Genomic DNA, 20,489 nt, shown 5'->3' on the forward strand with positions numbered 1-20,489 from the left:
TCTACAGAAATGGACGAATATCGAGAGCTGATTAGTGTGCTTCCACTGGAAACTGTAGAATATGCATTTGCATATGGATCAGGTTGGTTTTTAAAGGTGCACACTGAAAATTTGGAGGGTCCCGGCGCGATCCACGAGTTTTTTCAGACACAGCTTAAAAAATCCTGAAAAAAACGGTGTTTTTATTGTAAAATTCAAGTTTTTCATTTGAAAAACAAAAATTTGACTATTATATAAAAACAGAAAAAAAAATCAAAGTGCAAGCGCGCTCCACGGACAAAAAATGCTCCGCCCCGAAATGTTGGGTCTCGTTAGGTATTTTGAAAAATTAAATGAATTTCAACAAATTTCGCCATAAAAATCGACAAAACAACGAAAAAATGACAAAAAATGTTTAAAAATTGAAGATTTTCCCGCCAATACCTAACGAGACCCAACGATTTGGGGCGGAGCGCTTTAATTTTGCCGAGGAGCGCGTTTGCACATATTATTATTATTTTTCCGCGTAATAACGATATTTTTTAGGTTTTAAAAAAAGGAAAATGTTTAGAATTGTAAAAAAATCAATAATTTTTAGATTTTCCGTTAGAAAATTTTTTTTTTCACATTTTCGAAAAAATGTCAACAATTTTTCGATTTTCCGAACAGTTTCAAATTTTTTTTCATAATTAAAAAACGAACATTTTGCTATTATATAGACGCAGAAAAATGATCGAGGTGCAAGCGCGCTCCACGGACAAGAAAAACGCTCCGCCCCGAAATATTGGGTCTCGTTAGGTATTTTGGCAATTTAAATGCATTTCAACAAATTTCGGCATAAAAATCATTAAAACAACGGAAAAATGACAGAAATGTTTGAAAATTGAAGATTTTCCCGTCAATTCCTAACGAGATCCAACGTTTTGGGGCGGAGCGTTCGCATGTCGCAGTGGAGCGCGTTTTCACATAGATTTCAAAAGGGGAATTTCCCCCATAATAACGACTTTTTTTTAAAATATAATTTTTTAAGTAAAAAAACCAAAAATTTTTAAATTTCCCGGAAAAAATCGATATTTTTTCACATTTTCGAAACAAAATTCAACCACTTTTCGATTTTTTCGGGAAAATTCCCAAAAAAACAATTTTTTTCCTAAAAAATTAACTCTAAAAATTTACTTTTCCAGGTGCAATCCAGCAACAAAATGAGGATAAATCGGAAAAAATGGTGGATTTTGTGATTGTCACTAAAAATGCTCAAGAATTCCACCGCGACAACATTCTCAAAAATCCCCAACACTACAGCCTACTCCGGCTTATGGGCCCGAAAATGATCGAGAAAATTCAGTGTAATTTTGCGGCTCGTGTCTATTACAATACTCATGTAAAAGTCGGGAAGCGGAAGATCAAGTACGGAGTGATTTCGTACGAGAATGTGAAGCAGGATCTTCTGGATTGGAGGTGGATTTATATTTCTGGGCGGCTACACAAGCCGGTACTGGAGGTGATCAAGCCGCGGCAGGATATGTGTGATCTGGTGACTGAGAATCGTAGATCAGCGCTTCATTCATCGCTTCTTCTACTTCCAGAATCTTTTACACTTAAGCAATTATTTCATAAAATCGTCGGGCTCTCTTATACTGGAGATTTTCGAATGGTCGTTGGAGAGGATAAGAATAAAATCAATAAAATCGTCGAGGGAAATTACGAGGAGCTTCTCAGAGTCTACGAGCCACTTATGAACGATGATGCTCGACTGTCGGTGATGTCGCCGGCGAAACTGATTCAGGATGGATCGACGACGGCGATCTATCATCGATTGAATCTTTTGCCATCGGAAGTGTTGAATCGGATTCAGAAGAATATGAATAGAGTGCAGAAAAGGCAGCGGGATGCTGAAGAGGTCTAGAAAATTATAATTGGCGCGCAAAATAGGGTCTCGTAGCGAAAACTACAGTATACAATCAATATTAACGAAAATCACTGAAAAATCCGCAAAAACTGGAAATTACAGTACTCTTTAAAGGCACACTCCTTTTCGCATCTAACAAAAAACATGTCGTGTCGAGACCGGGCACCGTATTTTTGAAGCAAATCCGATTTTTAAGAAACTTTAAAATTACGATATTTAGATTGTGGAAAAATTTTTACCCAGATGCGAAATTTGGCGATTTTTGGACAAAAATACGGTAACTGGTCTCGACACGACAATTTTCTAGCAAATGAAAAATAATAGCGTGCGCCTTTAAAAGGGTACTGTAATTTTGGAATTTTTGCGGAATTTTCAGTTTTTTACTAGTGTTTCAATATTATTGAACATCAAAGAAAAATCAATGAAAATTCGCAAAAATTGGAAATTACAGTACCCTTTAAAGGCGCACACCCGTTTGCATTAAGCGACAAATGTGTCGTGTCGAGACCGGGTATAATACTTTTGAGGTAAAAATCACAAAATTTTCGCAACTAGGTGATATACTTTTCTCCAAAAAACTACATATTTGACGCGCAAAATATCTCGTAGCGAAGACTACAGTAATCTTTTAAATGACTACTGTAGCGCTTGTGTCGATTTACGGGCTAGACTTACGGGAACGAATTTATTTTCGAATTGTGAGAGTGATATTCCATTCCAAATTTTTCGTATTATTTTCTCTTTTTTTTTTTGCTTTTTTATTTTATTTTGTCGATAAATAGATGATTTTAATTCACTATTTATTAATAAAATAATAAAATATGCAAAAAAAATGAGAAAATAATACGAAAAATTTGGAATGGAATATCACTGTCACAATTCGAAAATAAAGTCATTCCCGTACGTCCAGCCCGTAAATCGACACAAGCGCTACAATAGTCATTTAAAAGGTTACTGTAGTTTTCGCTACGAGATATTTTGCGCATCAAATATGTAGTTTTTTTGGAGAAAAGTATATTACCCAGTTGCGAAAATTTTGTGATTTTTACCTCAAAAGTATTATACCCGGTCTCGACACGACACATTTGTCGCTTAATGCAAACGGGTGTGCGCCTTTAAAGGGTACTGTAATTTCCAATTTTTGCGAATTTTCATTGATTTTTCTTTGATGTTCAATAATATTGAAACACTAGTAAAAAACTGAAAATTCCGCAAAAATTCCAAAATTACAGTACCCTTTTAAAGGCGCACGCTATTATTTTTCATTTGCTAGAAAATTGTCGTGTCGAGACCAGTTACCGTATTTTTGTCCAAAAATCGCCAAATTTCGCATCTGGGTAAAAATTTTTCAACAATCTAAATATCGTAATTTTAAAGTTTCTTAAAAATCGGATTTGCTTCAAAAATACGGTGCCCGGTCTCGACACGACATGTTTTTTGTTAGATGCGAAAAGGAGTGTGCCTTTAAAGAGTACTGTAATTTCCAGTTTTTGCGGATTTTTCAGTGATTTTTCATCGATTTTCAATAAGATTGAAAAAATATTTAGAAAACTATAAAAATTCTGCAAAAGTTTGAAATTACAGTACTCTTTAAAGGCGCACACCGTTTAGCATCAAACAAAAATTGTCGTGCCGAGATCAAAGTTACGCGTATGTGTAATAAGTCGCTTCGAGACCCAATCCGACTTTTGCAGGTAATCTTTTCGCTTGCTCACCGACATGATGTGGCTGCGACCGTTGAAACCGCAATCGGCGGAATCATCCGACCAGTCTCCCTGTCTCAAACCGCGAAGAACGCCTTCTCGGCCGGAGTCACCCGTTCAATCATCTACAGTATGGCAAAGATGAGCAAGTTCTTGAAGAGCAAGTGATGATAATTTCGTGATAACAAGTTTAGAATGGTTTATAGTTAATAAATTTATTTGATTTAAAGAAAAAAAAGTTATTAAAAAAGTTAAAAAACAACCTGATGAGGGGTGAGAGACTCGTTTGAACAATCGGAACATTTCAGTGGAATGGCAAGTACCAGTTTGACGGGAAAGAGGAAAGGATGTTTTTTGCACCGGGGTTGGGAGGGGGCTTTGGGCTTGAAAGCCTGAAAATCTAGAGTCTTGTAATTGGGACTTGTGACTTTGGAATCAAGTAGGGGTCATTTGAATTTCGAAAGTTTGGAACTGGAACCATCGGTGGCGCTACATGAGTTGGCCCGGCCCTCGGAAGTGTTAGGAGCCTTGGTGGAGGTGGACAGGATGGTGGTGGACGACGAGGCATCAGAGCAGATGTTGGCGACTCGTAGGCTGAATCCCGGGAATCCTCGGAGCTCATCGTGTACGGTGAATGACAATCGAAGGAGTACTCCTTGTGAGAGTTCAACGCGGCAATCAATTGATCATTGTAGAATGCGCGGTTCTTCAGAGAAACCGGCTTGGACTTCTTACAAGCTAGAGCCAGAATCACCAGAGCCAGGAGAAGGATGAAGAGCACCAAAAGGAATGGAATCAAGAGCCCTCCTAGAATACTGCAGGAGCTCAGTTCGTTGATAGGTGCGCCGGCCAGGTTTTCGGGTCCCGAGCATTTCGCGTCGTCTCGTGGGTTGAGATTTGAGACGCGGAGATCACAGGAGCAGTGCCAGTCGTTGTTGGCCAAGTGCAAATTGCGAATGTTCGGCCATTGGAGCATTCCTGGAGCCACGTAACGGAGCTCGTTGTTCGAGAGATCCAGATGGGAGAGTGGAGGGATCGGGTTGAAGGCTGATGGATGGATGTGGGTGAGAGCTGATGATGAGATCGAGAGCCAGTGGAGTGAGGAGAGCTGGACGAAGGTGGCCATCTGGAAATTTTGAGAGTTGGGAACGGTAGAAAATCTAGCTGATCACGTCGTGTCAGGATGTCCCATTACGGTTTGATCTACAAAAAATGCTGGTATTTTACTGTCCAAAAAATTGGGACGTCAGCGAAATCAGTTCAGAACTCTGCGTGGTGGCGTCAGGATGTCCCATGTCGGCTTGATCTGATCTACGAGAATTGCGGGAATTTAGACGCAGACTTCTCAACTGATTTTGCCGCATTTTTTGTAGATCAAGCCATAATGGGACAGCCTGACACCATGTGGCACAGTGTGCAAACGTTTTTTAGTTTGCCGAGTTAAAACAAATTAATCACTGTAAATTATGTACTCATGTGGTGTCACAGTGTCTCATTGAGTTTTGATCTACGTAGATCCACAAAAATGCGGGAGAAGAGACACAGCGTTTCCAACTGATTGGGCAAAAAACCCCGCATTTTTTGTAGATCAAACCGTGATGGGACAGCCCAGCACCACGTGTACACGTGTGTACTACTGCAACGCAAATGCGCTCTTCTGATCAGAGCCCTTCTAGAGATGAATCACGTGGTGTCAGAATGTCCCATTTCGTTGTGATCTACAAAAAATGCGGGAATTTAGACGCAGACTTCTCTACTGATTTCTCATGGTTAAGAACGTGCTCACGTCACATTTTTTGGGGAAAATATTCCCGCATTTTTCGTAGATCAAACCGTTATGGGACAACCTGACACCACGTGTCGACTGGGTCTCTAGTTTTTCAAAAAAGTTGTCAACTAACAAAACATTTGTTCTTCTACAATTTTGTTGTAGATTATTTACTCATATCTTCAAAATTAACCAAGATGTACGCTGTCAAAGTGGTGTGAAACTCTAGAAATCAAAACGACGTCATTAATGACTAAGGTCGTGTCAAGACCCAAAGTGGTGTCAGGCTGTCTCATTGCGGTTTGATCTACAAATAATGCGGGAAGATTTTTCCAGAAAAACTGTGACGTCAGCACGCTCTTAACCATGCAAAATCAGATGAGACGTCTGCGTCTCTTCTCCCGCATTTTTCGAAGATCAAGGCAAAATGGGACTTTCTGGCTCCTATAACATTTTTCACATATTCTTCTACAGTACAATTTACTCAAATATTCAAAATGGAGGCCAAAATTTCAATTCTTACGAACCTGAATCGTTTTCAAATTCCTTGAATGTGAAATATTCAAATACTGCAACGCGGGAAGCCCATCGAACGACGCGGTTTCCAGTGAAACAAACAAATTCGACGACAAATCGAGAGTCTTCAAAGCGGGCAGGGACCACGTGTTTCCTGGCAGTCGAACCAGCTGGTTATTCGTCAAATTCAGGGTTTCCAGCTTCTCGAGCCCGTAGAGAGCACCCTCTTCAATGTCTCCAATGAGATTCTCACTCACATCCAGATGCTTCAGCTCTTTTTGTGAGAGGAACATTCCAGTTTCGAGCTGAAAAATTGTCAAGTTGTAAAATTGCCGGTTTACCGATTTGCCGGAATTTGTCAATTCCGGAAATTTGCCGGTTTGCCGTTTTCCGGATACCAACTTGCCGGAAGTTTTGGAGGGATTATCTTATAAGACGGAAACATTTAAAACTTTGCCTTGTTGAAATTAAAATTTATTTGGCAATTTGCCGTTTTGCCGGAAATTTTCAATTTCGGCATTTTGCCAATTTGCCGATTTGCCGGCAATTTTCCGATTTACCGGAAAAAATCGTTGTCTCTAAACTTACACTTGACAGAAGGTTCTGCTTCAGCTTGAGAGTCTCCAAGCCTCCCAGGTTATTCATAACAGACGCCGGCATTGACAGGAGCTTATTTGCAGACAAATCGAGATTTCGAAGTCCCGAAAGAGGCTTTAAAACCGATGGAGGAAGGAATGAGAGACGGTTATCGGCAATGGAAAGAGTTTGCAGTTGGGAGAGCCCGGCAAAGCATTCAGGTCCGAGTTGTACATCGTTGGAGGAGATGATGAGGGTCTGGAATTTTTCCTTTTGACTAACTGGATTAAGAACATCCTTCATTGTCTCATTTTCCATTGTCCAACGGGGGAGGAAATAGACAGAAGACATCTGGTTTCGAAGACAGATGTCCTTTTTCTATTACCTACTCATTAGCATACGGAAATCATGTGTCAATCAACTTGTCGCCCCTCCGGTCCCCTACTGTCATCCCAATTAATAATTAAGAAGCCTGAGTTGCTCACCTTTAGATTCTTGAGTTTTGAGAATACTTCATTTGGAAGTGACAAAAGACTGTTGGAAGAGAGATCGAGGACTCGAAGAGATGGAAGTGTGGAGAAGACGTCTGCAGAGAGATGGGTGATCGAGTTGTTATGCAGGATGAGTTGCTCCAGATCTGAAAATTACGAGAGTAAGGAAAATATTCTTAATTTGCTGAGCATTGTGGAAATTCCACAAGTTTGGCTAACACGAGTGAGAATCGCCGAATTTGCCGAAGAATTTCAATTCCGGCAATTTGCCGATTTGCCGGAAAATTTCAATTTCGGCAATTTGCCGATTTGCCGGAAAATTTCAATTCTGGCAACTTTCCGATTTGCCGGAAAATTTCAATTCCGGCAATTTGCGGATTTGCTGGATAATTTCAATTCCGGCAACTTTCCGATTTGCCGGAGAATTTCAATTCTGGCAACTTTCCGATTTGCCGAAAAATTTCAATTTCGGCAATTCGCCGATTTGCCGTTTGCCGGATATCAATTTGCCGGAAGTATTTAGAAGGATTTTTATAAGACGGAAACATTTAAAACTTTTTGAAATTTTTTCCCGGTTTCTCTAGATATTTTCGGAGAACACCGTTTGCCGCCCATCGCTGATTTGAAGTGTGAACTACTTTAAAAAGCTGTTTTAAGCCTAATTTGCCGGAAATCTGCCAAACTCGCCGTTGGCCGAATAAAGCGAGTTTCGGAGCACTCAAAAACTAGGCAAACAAAAATGTGCTCCACCGAGCATGGGGTATACCAAGGCTGTGAAGCATTTAAAAATTAATTCGAGTACTGACTTCATAAAGTTGGTAAAATTTCATTGCCGCTTGACCTACAAAAATCGCGGAAAATTCACGGACAATTCCAAAATTGTAAAACATTTCCCAACCTTAATTGTAAATCCGCCATCCCCCACGAATCTCAAATTTCCGAACAGTACCCATATTCGGGCAGATGTGCACTGTTGCTATTCTCTCGGATTTTTGGAGGAGCTTATATTATTTGAATGCTAAGACATAAATTACAGTTCCCCCCCATCGGGGTCAGGTCGTCCATAATTAGCGGGGTGAGCATTGCGTCATACCATCTCCCGGGTGAAAGGCCATGCTCTGCGAGCATTCAAAAACAATTTCGGGCTCTTCTATATTCCAAAGCCAAAGACAATAAGTTTTGGGGTGAGAGTTCTCGAGGGACATGCTTTTTGCAATGCATGGAATCGAGAATGATGTCAATCAAATTTGCATAACGTTGTGTTTCTCCGTATGTCTCAAGTGCATAATCTAGACAAATCTTAGGCTTGAAACTTTGGAGCCAGCGGCCTTGGGGTCCACAAATCTTAATAGAATTCACTTAGGATCCATCTTTTGTTGGAATACTTTTGTTAGTATTATTATTATTATTATTATTCTAATTTGTATTGTCACATACTTGACTTCCTTTCTTCTCCCCCCATAGAAAACGGAACGGCTGTCGACTTTTAGTACACGAAGATGATGATTTGGTCAAGGGCACCGGGAGAAGGAATTTCGCGCGGATTAGTCCCCCCACCCGCCGATTATATGATTATCCGTCCACAAGAGACTTTTTGAGACTGTTCATTCGATGATTTATAGGTTAGGTGCTAAGTGGGTGAGGACACAGGAGCCGACAAATACCAAAAATGTTACGCAACTTTCCGGACACCTGTAGGAGGAGATGGTCGGAGCCGCAAAAGGAGGATGATGGGGCAACACAAAAGATGCATCATTAGTATTCATAGGAGAGAGGCCGCAGGATATTGGTAACAAATGCCACGTGGGAGTATTATGGTGCATCATAAGAGATACGAGCAAAGGAAGAAGTTTAAGCGCAAGATTAGGCTTACTATTAGTCCTAGACATAGGTTTTTGTGAAGGCCTAGGCTTAGGCTGAGGTCTGGATCCAGGCTTTTGTAAAGGTTTAGGTTAGACCGAGGTGGATTGTTGCGAGATCGACCAAACTTTGACTGAGGCTAGGCTTAGGCTTATGCTTAGTTTAAGCCAAGATTTAGGCATTGGTTTAGGCGTAGGCTTAAGCATAGGTGTAGGCCTAGGCTTAGGTTTAAGGTTAAGTTTAGGCTTAGGCTTTGGCTTTGGCTTAGGCTTAGGCTTAGGCTCAGGCTCAAGCTCATGCCTAGACTTGGCCTAGATTTAAGCTCAGGTGCAGGTTCCTGCCGAATTGAGCGAGCTTCTCATGGATTAAATTTTTAGAAATTCAAGTTGACGCCAATCGAAGCATATTTTTTAGGCCTAAGCTCATGCCTACTTTTTGGATCAAGCTCATGAAAACATGAAAACTGTGGAGAGACCGTCCGTTGTAGCCGGCTACCAATAAATCTCAGTCTTGTCTAGCCTAAACAATAAACAAAATCAAATCTAATTAGTCCCCCCTCCTTTCCCAAGGGAGCAACCAGTCCAAATCGGCTAGCTTTGATTGCAAACTAATTGTCAACTGATAAGTAATTAATCTCAATCGCTGTGAAGCCCCCCGGGAGAGACGGATCTCGGCCCACTTCAAAGCCCCCTCTCCTTACCCTATTCTTTCCACTCAACAATCGAATTATGTATTCTGAAAACGCTTCTCTTCCCTATTTCTATTTCGAAGAGAAGAGGAACATCATCTTCAAAATTCCATTATCCACTCGAACGAGCGCGTAAGCATCCCGAATTACACAAGCACAACAGATGAGTTAGAGGGGGGAGTAATTTCTCAATAAATCCGCATTTTTCCTTGCCTGTGCCCCCGCCCGTGAGCATCAAGGACAATACGTCGTTAAAATGGTGGTAGAGGAGATAAGAATCAGGGGGATTTATGGTTTTTTGAGGGCGAGAAATGGGCGCGTAAATAAAATCCTGATGATGATGATGATGACTTACTCGGATAAAGACTTAATTCGTCGGCAGACAAACGGGAAATTCGGTTGTTGGAAAGGTCGAGTACGGTTGTGCGGGGATCCAGGAGGATCGGAATCGATCGGAGTGAGGAACCTGGAAATTTGGAAATGTTAGGATAGGGCTGTGGCGACAAGTTCGGCAAATCGGCAGATTTTGCCAGTTTGCCGATCTGCCGGAATTTTCACTTTTATGGCAAATTGCCGATATGCCGTTTTCTTTAGATGCACGGCTGCATTCACAGCGGATTTTCTAGAAATGTTGCAGTTTGTAATTGAAATTTAAAAATTTACCAAACCGAGGTGTTACTCAAAAGCATGATGAATTTTTGAAAATTTGAAAAAAAAAGTTAAAGGCTTATGTCTTAGGACGGGCTCTAAAACATGGTGCATCGACGAATTTTCAGAAAAATTGCCCGAACTGCCAGACCAATTTTTTTTTTGGGTTTTCAGAACGTTCCAACGTCCAGTAGAAAACATGGTGCTTCGAACATTCTAACAGGGAAATAGAAACATGGTGCATCGATGAAATTTCAAAAACTTTGTCAAAATTCCTGAACATAACAATTCGGCTATTAGAAATTACCGGAAACTTTGCAGGAAAATTGAAAAAAATACACAGAGCAATGGTTAAGATAGGACTCAGAAACATGGTGCATCGATCACGTTTCACAAATTTCATCAAAAGAATTCATAGGTATTTTGAAGATTTTGCTTTTAAGTTATTAAAATTTTTTTAAAATTTGTATTTTTCGAAGTTAAAAGAAACACAAAAATTCCAATTTCAGTCTATTTCACTTGATTTTAAACAGTTTCACACATTCAAAATGATAGCCAGAAAAATAATGAAAAAGGATAAACATCTGCCCCTCCCAGTCGGAGACAAGTTTACGGCTTCTTGACCCCCAACAAGTGTGTCGGGTGTTGCTCTTTGAGCCAATACCACACAAGATTTTTACAATACCACGCGAGAATTTATGTACCTTTGCAGACGGCCGTCGTTTTCGTTGGGCACTTGCATCCCGACTGACAACTGATCACCCCACTGACAAGCACAAGTAGAATTAACACCGGAGGTCTCATCAGGGCAGAGATCTGGAAAAAGTTGGCGATTTTCTTAAAATAGAATGACGGAAACCGAACATGGAATTTTGCGACAAAAAAAAGCGGGAAAAAGATGAGAAATGAGTTGCGGCGGCGGGATTGATGGTTTTTTTGGGGAAAACGAGAAGGAGATGAACCCAAATGGGGCAACTTGTTGGAGAAAGCATATATTTCCCCAGAGAAGAGCATGAAACTTTTCGTGGGCTCTTCTCAGAGCCATCACAGATTGTCAAGAAGAGATAGGCAAAAGTGTTCATATATATATACTCTGATTCCAAGAAATTTCCCAAGAAAGGAGCCAGTAGCAAAAGTAATAAAAATACGAGATTGGATTTTCGGGACAGGAAACATGGAAACATTATGAGATTGTTATTAATATCAGAATACTAATATTAAAATTGTTGTTTGCGGATATTTGGGTCGAATAATAAGCGAATTAACATACAGTTTTACAACATCATTATCCGAGAAGAGGAGGAGGAGAGGGATACAAGGAGATGAAGATGCACGATAAAAAGGGCGGGACATCCCGATGTGTGACCCCGCCCTCTGGAGCACGTGGGAGGAGGATTTGTAGGTTTTTATCGAAAAATGGTAGTGTATGGGCTCGGAGAACAAGTGTGAAATTGTGAGAAAAAGTAGAAAAAGCAAAAACGGCATTACACAACGATGTACCATGTTTTCAACGAATCGTTTATATTAGTCGCCAGCTAAGTTCTTTTTTCAAATTTTTCAGAAAAATTATCGATGCACCATGATTTTAAGTTTCCTATAGCCGAATTTTCTTTGATTTGGCAATTTTGACGAAATTTTCAAAAATTTGTCGATGCACCATGTTTTTGAGTTTTTCCTTCAAAGTTCCTGGTATTTTCTGATAGGCAAATTGTTTCTGTTGGCAATTTTGGCTTAAGATTTGCCGGAAATTTCTCATTTTCTGCTCATTTTCGGCAAGTTGCCAAACTTCCAGCTTGCCGAATATCAATTTGCAAATATATTCAAAAAAAATTTATAATTATATTTTTAGGAAAACTAGGAAAATTAGTAGGATACGTTCAATTTTGCAGTTCGTAATTGAAATTGAAAAATTCAAATTTTCAAAACCAGGGTGTAACTCAGAAGCATGGTGCATTGATGAACTTTTGAAATTTTGAAAGGAAAAACTTAAAAGCTTATGTTTTAGGAAGAGCTCGGAGACATGGTGCATCGACGAATTTTCAGAAAATTGCCTGAACTGCCAGATAAAATTTTTTTTGATTTTCAGAAAGTGCCAAAGACCAGTAGAAAACATGGTGCATCGAGAATTTTAGGGAAATTTGAAAAAAAAATGCTGGACGGTATTCGTTGACAACGTGGTGCATCGATTAATTTTCGAAAACTTTTTCAAAATTGCCAAACCAAAATATCGGCTATCAGAAATTGGCTGCAATTTTGCAGGAAATTTAAAAAAAGCACAAAGTAATGCTTAAAATAGGACTCAGAAACATGGTGCATCGATCAATTTTCGAAAATTTTGCCGAAATTTCCAGAAACTGGGGTTATTCAAAATCATGTTGCGTCGATAATATTTCTGCAAATTTTGAATTTGTTGAAAACATGGTGCATCGTTGTGCGTTGATAATTTTTTGTGTTTTTTTGTCCGAAAAAATGACCTTATTTAAGCCCTTATTTCAAAAATCACCTAATTACTCTCCTAAACAAAAAGGTTCGATTTCATGCAATTTTCGGATTAACTTCCGATTCTCTTTTTTTGCTCATTTAAAGCGGAACAGTTGAAAGAAACTAATTATAACTAAATGATCCCCCAAGCGTATTGCTCAATTGTAACTTATCGGCTAAGAAGGGGGGGGGGGGTCAATCTGTATTTTGGGAAAAAATGATTTGTGACAGACAGGAGGACACCTGCATGATGTCGTGACGACAAGGGGGGTTAATCGTGGGAATTTATTTGAAAAATAGTGTAGCATGAATTGGGGGATTTGGGATATATGGGTCATGGGGTAGAAAACCCGGGTGACACGCGGACATGGGACATCAGAATTTTGTAACTTTAGGACAGAGCTTTTTTGGTGTAGGCTTCGGCTTGAGTTCAGGCTTAGGCTTATGCTTATGCTCAGGCTTAGGCTCAGGCTTAAGCTTTAGGCTGGGCTGGGGGCAGTTAAGGACATACATTTTTTAAAGGAAATTTTGGGGACATTAAGAGACATGGGACGCAAGTTTCTTAAAGATTAGGGAAATCCGAAATTAAGGAACTTTTAATAATCGAAAATTGAAGACTTTTCAAATTTACTAATCTACAAACCTAAAGCTTGTGAGTTTAAACACCTCTTCCAAAATCTGGCGCATAGCAATTTATATACATACATACTTATAAATTTATATGGGCATAAACAAAAAGGGCAAAATTTGGTGTTAGCCAGCCTTGAGGAGACTCGATTGAGTGACAGGATAGTGTGAAATATGTAAATCATCCCGACAGAGCTGCCCCCGGCTCTGCGCGAATGCTCATAGAGTCTCTTGACGGGCAGGGCTCGGGAATGAGCAAACAGGAGCCCCATGTGCTCGTCCGGTGGGGAGAGGCGCCAATTGTTTTTTCAATTGTGTCTTCCGGTGAGCAGCGGCGTCAAACATGTCAAAAAGGGTGCCGAATTGAATAGGTGAATGGGTAGATGAGTGCGCTAGGCTGGTTTTTACAATGAGAAAATATCAAATTTTAATTTTTTGCATTCCTAGTTATTTCCTAGTTACTACTGCTTTTTGAGTGAGATGGGGGATGGGGAGGGGAGGTACGGTATTCTCGCCTCATCTTGATTGTTATCGGAAAAATTGTCAACTAGAAGAATAATTATGACGTATTTTTCTACAACTTTGTAGTTGAAAAACTTTTGTTTTTTTTTAATGAACCAAGATATTGACCGCCAAAATAAATAAGGCGCAGGGTGCATCGACCGGCGATCTTTTGTTCAACTTTGGAAGCTCATATCTCGTTTGCTGTAAAAGTTATCAGAAAAATTTTAACTGAAAAATATATTTGCAACCAATTATCTATAGTTTTGTAGTTTAACATTTTTTGATATCTTCCAAAAACCTAAGATATAAGCCGCCAAAATAAATGAGGGACATGGTGCATCGATCGGAACATAGAGAAGTGTAACTTTGGCAGCTCACATCTTGGTTGTCTTTGGTTTTACAGAAAAATTGTCAACTAACAAACTATTTTGGAAATAATTTGCTACAGGTTTGTAGTTAAAATTTTCTTGATAACTACAAATTGAGCTGAGATATAAGCCGCCAAAATATATGAGCCACATGGTGCATCGACCCGAACTAGAGAAGTTTAACTTTGGGAGCTTATATATTGGTTGCCGTAGGGGTTCTCAAAAATTTTCAAACCATTGGAAAGAACCTAGATATGCGCCTCCAAATCGCAGCGATGAGAAAATGCACGAGGTCCTAACCTAGAAAAACCGTAATTAGTCTTCATTCTCCATTACACCACCACCACCCCTTATTCGAATCAATTTTTCATGTCATTGTCTCCCCCCCCTTGTCTCAATTTCCTACAGTGGGAACCGCCTGGTGACGACTGACAAAATAGCGACAAAAGAAGTGGGGTTGCATTTCCTTCCACGATATATAGATAGAATAAAAAATAATTGGAGCACATGGGATGAGGGGCAATTAGAAGCTCGTTTTTCATAGTTTATCCCTAGTTCCTTTCATAATATATAATTATGACAGAAGGAGGGTGTTTGTTCGGCGATCAGAAATTATGGTGTATTGTTCAATTTTTAAAAATTTGAACATTGCAAATGGCAAGTTCGTACTCAGAAACTTGGTGCATGGACCATTTTTTAGAGGAAAGTTTGTCCTTAAAAATTTCTAGTAATATTAAAACAGATTCGTTGAAAACCTGAGCAAAATTGTTGAGCAAATTTTTTTTTCAGCTGTAGGAAGTTATCAAAGGCTTACTGAAATACATTATGAATAGATTTTCGCGAAAATTGAACAAAAACCTTTGCAGTTTAAAAGCATGGTGCATCGACTAACCCCAATTGGAAGTCTTCCTATGATTCTCTACAGTAGCTTTCCCATATTGAGTGTTAGTAATCACTACAAACATACAATATGAACTTTTTGCGCGACGGAAGGAAAAGGCCAAAAAACTCCCGTGGGGAGAGGAGAAATTAGTCACAAAGTCAGATTGAAAAGTTTCTGCAGTAGCATATAGCAGCAACCAAAAAAACAGACGGAGATGACATACCCACATTCTCAAATGTTATGTAAATACACTAGTTAGTGGGGAATAACGGAATGTAGGACAATGATGTGCAGAATTAGATCAAATGATTTTAGAAAAAAAGTGATGAGGAAACAGGCCAATAAGTGTGGAAAGCTCTGGGATAAGTGGTGTTGTGTGAGGATGGGGATGAGGGGAAGGAAAATGGAAAAGTTAATTGGAATCCCAATCCAGCTAGGTTCATCATAAATGCAACTTTTCATTTAGAAAATTAACATGTTTTCGCCATTTTAGAAACTACAATATTTTCTTAAGCTTAAATCTTGCTTGCCGTAAGAGTTAACAAAAAAAAAAGTCAATTGAAAAAGTATTTTTTTAAATAAATTTTTCTACAATTGTGTAAAAAAAAATTTATTGATCACTACAAAATGAACTGAGATATAAGCCGCCAAAAAAAATTTGGCACATGGTGCATCGATCGGAAATTTCTAGCCTAACTTTGACGTCTCAAATATCGGTTGGTATTAGTTCTATGAAAAAGTCGTGAACTGGCAAAATGTTTGTTATATCTTTTTCTATAACATTATAGTAGAAAATGTATAAATATTTTCAAAATGAACCGAGATATGAGCTGCCCAAGCTGGGTGCAATAAAAATTAAAAATTTGTCCTGTAACCCTAGAATAAATTCTTTGAATTTTTATAGACTTTATGAATTTTTATAGACTACATTGAAATTTTGCAAATTTAATTTTTTGAAATAGTTTTCAAGCAAAATAAATATACAAAAGTTGTACAAAATTTGACATCTCCGACAGTCAGCTGACAATACTCTGGAGAACGTGTTTAATGGAAGTCAGCAATGTATAGTGACCTAACAAACTAATTTAGAAAAATACCATAACATATTGCAAAAAGAAACAACACAAGTGTGAAAGTGTCACGTTTCGGATGGTGATGCCTAATTAGAATATACGGTAACCGCTTTGAAATACGAGACAATTGACGGTGTACATACAGTGAATACGGTCAGCTAAATGCATGTGTACTACCACACTACTAATTATGGTTGAGTTGCCGACCTGAATCGATTGGACAAGAAGCAAGCGAGATGAGAAGAGAGAATGAGAAATTAAGAAATGAAGAAGACGTCGCAAATCAAATCAATTCGTCTTCTGCCTTATCAACTAATTGTTTGTAGAACCGGTTTGCGGTGGAATTCGCAATTTTTGAAAGGTAATATCTCGAGTGGTTGCAGAAGTATCGAAATATTGTTAATTTGGAAATATAGAAAATATAAATTTGCGTAATTTGTAGGTTGAAATTTTTGAATATCGTGAAAGACGGCCAAGATACGAGTGGTCAAAATAAAATGCAATATCAGTTGAGACATGGTGCATCGACTTGGAAACACGCTGGTTTTAGGTACACGCTGGTTTTAGGTATTAAGCGGTATTAAAATCGCCTTACAACTATGAAAATATTTTTAAAAAACCAAAAAACTACGTAGTTTTTTCAGGCTGGAAAAATTAAAAATTGAGACATGGTGCATCGGCCGAAAAAAATTTTAAATTTACAGTAAAATTTCAAATATTTTCAACTAGTGAATTTGAATTACAAAAAATATTGCAGATATAAGGGATGTCAAAACGCCATGTAGAGCTAATTGAAACATGGTGCCTCGACCTGAAAATAATGACTTCTATCTCGGCTCATTTTTTTAAAGCTATATAAGTGTTTTAACTAGGAATTTGTACGAAATAAAGAACTGAACTTTTCATTAGTTGAAAAATTTTTCAGAAGCTGGAATATTAAAAAAAAACTATGTGCCGTCAAAATGTCGTGCAACGCTAATTGATTGGAACATGGTGCATCGACCCAAAAGCTGGTTCATTTTCAAGTTATTAAAAAAATAATAATTAGGAATAGTTAGAAAATGGCAAATAAGATATCTTGCAGTTTTTTATAAACCCAAAATTTCGGAAAACTTTACGATGCACTATGTACCCCAACCAACTTTAGCCAATCAAATCTCAGTTCTTTTTTAGGGTATTCAAAAACCAACTACTATGAAAATATAGGGGACAAAAAGTTACATAATTTATATTCATCAGTATTTTGATAAAGCAATAATTGACAGAGATATAAACCTCTAAGGCAAGACAGCACAATTCAAAAATGTTAGGAGAAGAAAATGTGATGGTCACTAAATTATTTAAAACAATTATCACTGATAACAAGTTTTATGGGTTTTGCGTTATGTATTTGCACAGGTTGTATAATAAACGTCTTTCCGTTTGGGAAGATAATAAACGAGAAGTTTAAACATTTTTAGAAAGTTGTAATTTTTTTCTATAAACAGAAAAAATTCAAAATAATAAAAAGTAGAGATAAAAATCCTCCCAACTCCCCAGATGGGACAAACTCATAAATCAAAAAACGCAGAAGGCGATAATGAAAATACAACCTGCACACATAGACATCTGCCACGTCACAGAGTGTCTGCAAACATATATTTTATCAGATTTTGCCATCTGACAAGCTACATTACCACCACTAGATTACAATGAAGATTTATTGAGGGGTACGTGGCCTAGAAAATTCGGTGGAAGAGAAATAGAACTTTGCGGACTCCAAGCATTAAATTTCAAAGTTTTCCACGCAGACTACACAAGTAAATTTTCAGTGAAGCGCGTTCAAATTTCCCCATTATCAAGTACGCCACGTTTCACACAACGGATGTAATTACATCGGATTACCTTTACAGTAACAACACCTGCTGCCACTAGTTGCGTAATTGACACGTCACACTTTTGAAATAAAGGTAGCCAAAGTAGGCATAGTAGTAGAGGTGATTGATCAGTTAATTAATGAGAAAGTGAGTTTTATTTGGCTGGAATAATTATTTTGCCGTTTTTGGATAGGGGGTCTAGAAACAGCTGTAAGCCCAAAATTGACTTAGTTAGCAAGAATTGCCAACCAGAAAAATATTGCTATTTAATTGTTTTTTGCAGTTAAATTATTTTAAAACTTTACTCTTGGAGCGGCCGACATCTTGCGGGCCCACTAGAAAATTAAAAAAGTGATCTGTCGTCGGAGATTTTAGCTTACGGGCCTGCCTGCGTACATGCCTGCCTACATGCCTGCCTACGTGCCTACCTATGCCTACATATTTGCCAATTTTAGGCTTACAGATTATTTTGAAGCCATGGAAAAACTGAACTTTTATTTGACAAAAGAAACCTATATAAATTTCCAGAAAATTGTTAAATTCTACAATAGGTAATACGTTTACAGAAAAATCAATAAGCTTTAAAAATAATTCCAGAACCCATTTGAAAATTTTTCCAAAAATTCGATACATTTTTAAAAAATCAATGAAATTTCAGAGAAAAATTTTCAAAACTATCCAAGAAAGATCGGAAAAAAATCGATAAAAACCTTAAGGTTAAAAAAAAAATTTTTTTTGTACTTTTTCTGAATTATTTTAGTAACAAGTAAAACATACTAAAACTAAAATATATAGTTGAGAAAATGAAGGGTAGGTTTAAAGAAGGCGAGGGGGGGCCCTAATGAAGGCCAGGAAGCATGATTTGAGCCAATTAATTGCAAAAAGCACATACACAAAGAATAAGAATAATAATAATAATTCTGAAGCCATGTGCTCCCTTTTTCTCAAGACCACACACATATCAATGTCATGTTTATTTATCTCCAGGTGTCGCATAGATAGCCCCCGATTTCCTAAAAAAGGGGATATCTCGGTTGGTTTTAAAGGTATTGAAAAATTGTCAACTAAAATATTATAGAGGAAGAAAAGATGAGTATTTTGTTAGTTGACAAATTTTTGATAACGTTGGAAAGAACAGAGTTATGAGGATTTAAAGCTGAGGCATGAGCGGGAGGGTGGAGCTGCCTTACCTTCTTTATCTACCCCATATCTCGTTTGGCTTGAGAGATATCAAAAAGTTGTTAACAAAGAAATTATAGAAAATGAAAAGAAGATTAATTTGTTAGTTGACAATTTTTTGATATACATAAAAAGAACAGAGTTATGTGTGTTTGAAGTGGGGGGGGGGGAGTGAGGGAGGCTCCCAGGTGGCAATGAGCATCAACACCGTCTGTCACCACTAAGACACTAACAAGTTATGATTGATAATCGAGTGAAAAGGACAATGTCTTCTTCTTCTTCTTCTCCTTCTTCGGCCATCTGCCGCACTCACGCGCAAACAAGTAGAAGGCCAGATTTTCGAAAAAAAAAGTGCCTCAGGGCTGCTGCTTCACAAAAAAAAGAAGCAACATTACGAAAAAAAAGGTTTTGTTTTAATTTATTCAACACACTCGGGAAGGAGACTCCGAAGAACTCAGGTCTTGGAAGTGGTGAAGGAGTAGGACATATGAGTTATCGGGGAAGGACATCTTATGTAATGGGGAGGATAATCATATGGTTGTTCGGCGAGTGTAGCAACATGGTGTTCGGCGGGACAAGCGAGGACACGGACTGTCTACTGGTTATCCGTAAAACAATGGAAATGTTACTACCTACTTTTAGACTTTTTGATGAATTTGGTAATAAGGCGTCACTTTAAAGGTACAGGCTAATTTTTGATTTGGTCTCTCTCGCCACGATCAAATTTCACATTTGTTCATATAATTTTTAAATATCGCAGAAAAAGGGAAAATTTTGGAACGGTTTTTCGAAAAATCAAACAAAAAAGTTCTGTATTTATATTTCGTAGAAAATCGGAAATTTCCAATGTATTTTTTGAATTGGCAAAAAGTTGAAAAAATCTTTAAAAATTGTTTTTAAAAAGTTTCAAGTTTGCGAATACTTTAAAGGCACACGCTATTTTTTGATTGGGTCTCGCCACGATCAAATTTAATAGATTTGTTCATATAATTTTTAGATATTCATATAATAGTTTTTTAATCCGTAAGATATAAAAAATCGAGAAAAACCGCAAAAAGTAGTACATTTTTCGTAGAAAATAAAAAAGTTTCCGAAAATTCGAAACATCGAAAAATGGAAAAGTAAAAGTTTAACTACAGTAAAGTGAAAGCATCTGAGTTTACGCCAAAATGGAGAAAGTAGGTGGTAGATAGGTAGGTCTGATCTATTACCTGCCTACCTAACTTATTTCAAGGCCGAACTTCACAAGCCACGGCCTGGAAGAGTTTTATGCGTCGACACATTTTCTAGGCCACATATCCCGAAGCAGGCAAACGGCACGTTGCCGTTTCTCAAAAAGGCACAGCTTTTAAAAAGGCACAGCTTTAAGTGTTTCCGTCT

The 20,489-nt window shown here is 38.2% G+C and overlaps 2 protein-coding genes and 4 non-coding genes across 10 annotated transcripts; 5 read left to right on the forward strand and 1 right to left on the reverse strand.

Annotated features, from left to right (window-relative positions):
• Nucleotides 1–7: 7 nt before the first annotated feature.
• Y71F9B.2 (Phosphatidate cytidylyltransferase, mitochondrial) lies at nucleotides 8–3,817 on the forward strand (the record flags this gene model as incomplete). 2 transcript variants are annotated; one of them, NM_058633.2, is made up of 3 exons in its annotated part: nucleotides 8–82; nucleotides 1,164–1,879; nucleotides 3,583–3,817. In NM_058633.2, the coding sequence occupies 3 exons, from the start codon at nucleotides 10–12 to the stop codon at nucleotides 3,757–3,759; spliced, it is 966 nt and encodes a 321-aa protein (NP_491034.1). The 2 variants fall into 2 exon arrangements, with proteins under 2 accessions (NP_491034.1, NP_001293366.1); NM_001306437.3 differs by lacking the exons at nucleotides 8–82; nucleotides 1,164–1,879 and having other exon boundaries at nucleotides 3,608–3,736.
• lron-11 (eLRR (extracellular Leucine-Rich Repeat) ONly) lies at nucleotides 3,791–10,954 on the reverse strand (the record flags this gene model as incomplete). 4 transcript variants are annotated; one of them, NM_058634.7, is made up of 6 exons in its annotated part: nucleotides 3,791–4,717; nucleotides 5,887–6,180; nucleotides 6,464–6,709; nucleotides 6,937–7,088; nucleotides 9,846–9,956; nucleotides 10,843–10,954. In NM_058634.7, 6 exons carry the CDS (start codon nucleotides 10,940–10,942, stop codon nucleotides 3,992–3,994), a joined length of 1,629 nt encoding a protein of 542 aa, NP_491035.1. The 4 variants fall into 4 exon arrangements, 2 of the variants coding, with proteins under 2 accessions (NP_491035.1, NP_001293372.1); NR_131373.1 differs by lacking the exon at nucleotides 10,843–10,954 and having other exon boundaries at nucleotides 3,992–4,717; NR_131374.1 differs by lacking the exons at nucleotides 9,846–9,956; nucleotides 10,843–10,954 and having other exon boundaries at nucleotides 3,992–4,717.
• Y71F9B.17 lies at nucleotides 8,104–8,242 on the forward strand. Its single transcript, NR_049995.1, has one exon. It is a non-coding gene; the product is annotated as an Unclassified non-coding RNA Y71F9B.17 (non-coding RNA).
• Y71F9B.19 lies at nucleotides 8,437–8,729 on the forward strand. Its single transcript, NR_049996.1, has one exon. It is a non-coding gene; the product is annotated as an Unclassified non-coding RNA Y71F9B.19 (non-coding RNA).
• Y71F9B.22 lies at nucleotides 10,829–10,974 on the forward strand. Its single transcript, NR_049997.1, has one exon. It is a non-coding gene; the product is annotated as an Unclassified non-coding RNA Y71F9B.22 (non-coding RNA).
• A 2,424-nt stretch (nucleotides 10,975–13,398) lies between these two features.
• Nucleotides 13,399–13,564, forward strand: Y71F9B.18. Its single transcript, NR_049998.1, has one exon. It is a non-coding gene; the product is annotated as an Unclassified non-coding RNA Y71F9B.18 (non-coding RNA).
• Nucleotides 13,565–20,489: the final 6,925 nt, after the last annotated feature.

This window comes from Caenorhabditis elegans, chromosome I, assembly GCF_000002985.6.
Source record: "Caenorhabditis elegans chromosome I".
In the NCBI taxonomy this organism is placed as follows: Eukaryota; Metazoa; Nematoda; class Chromadorea; order Rhabditida; family Rhabditidae; genus Caenorhabditis; species Caenorhabditis elegans.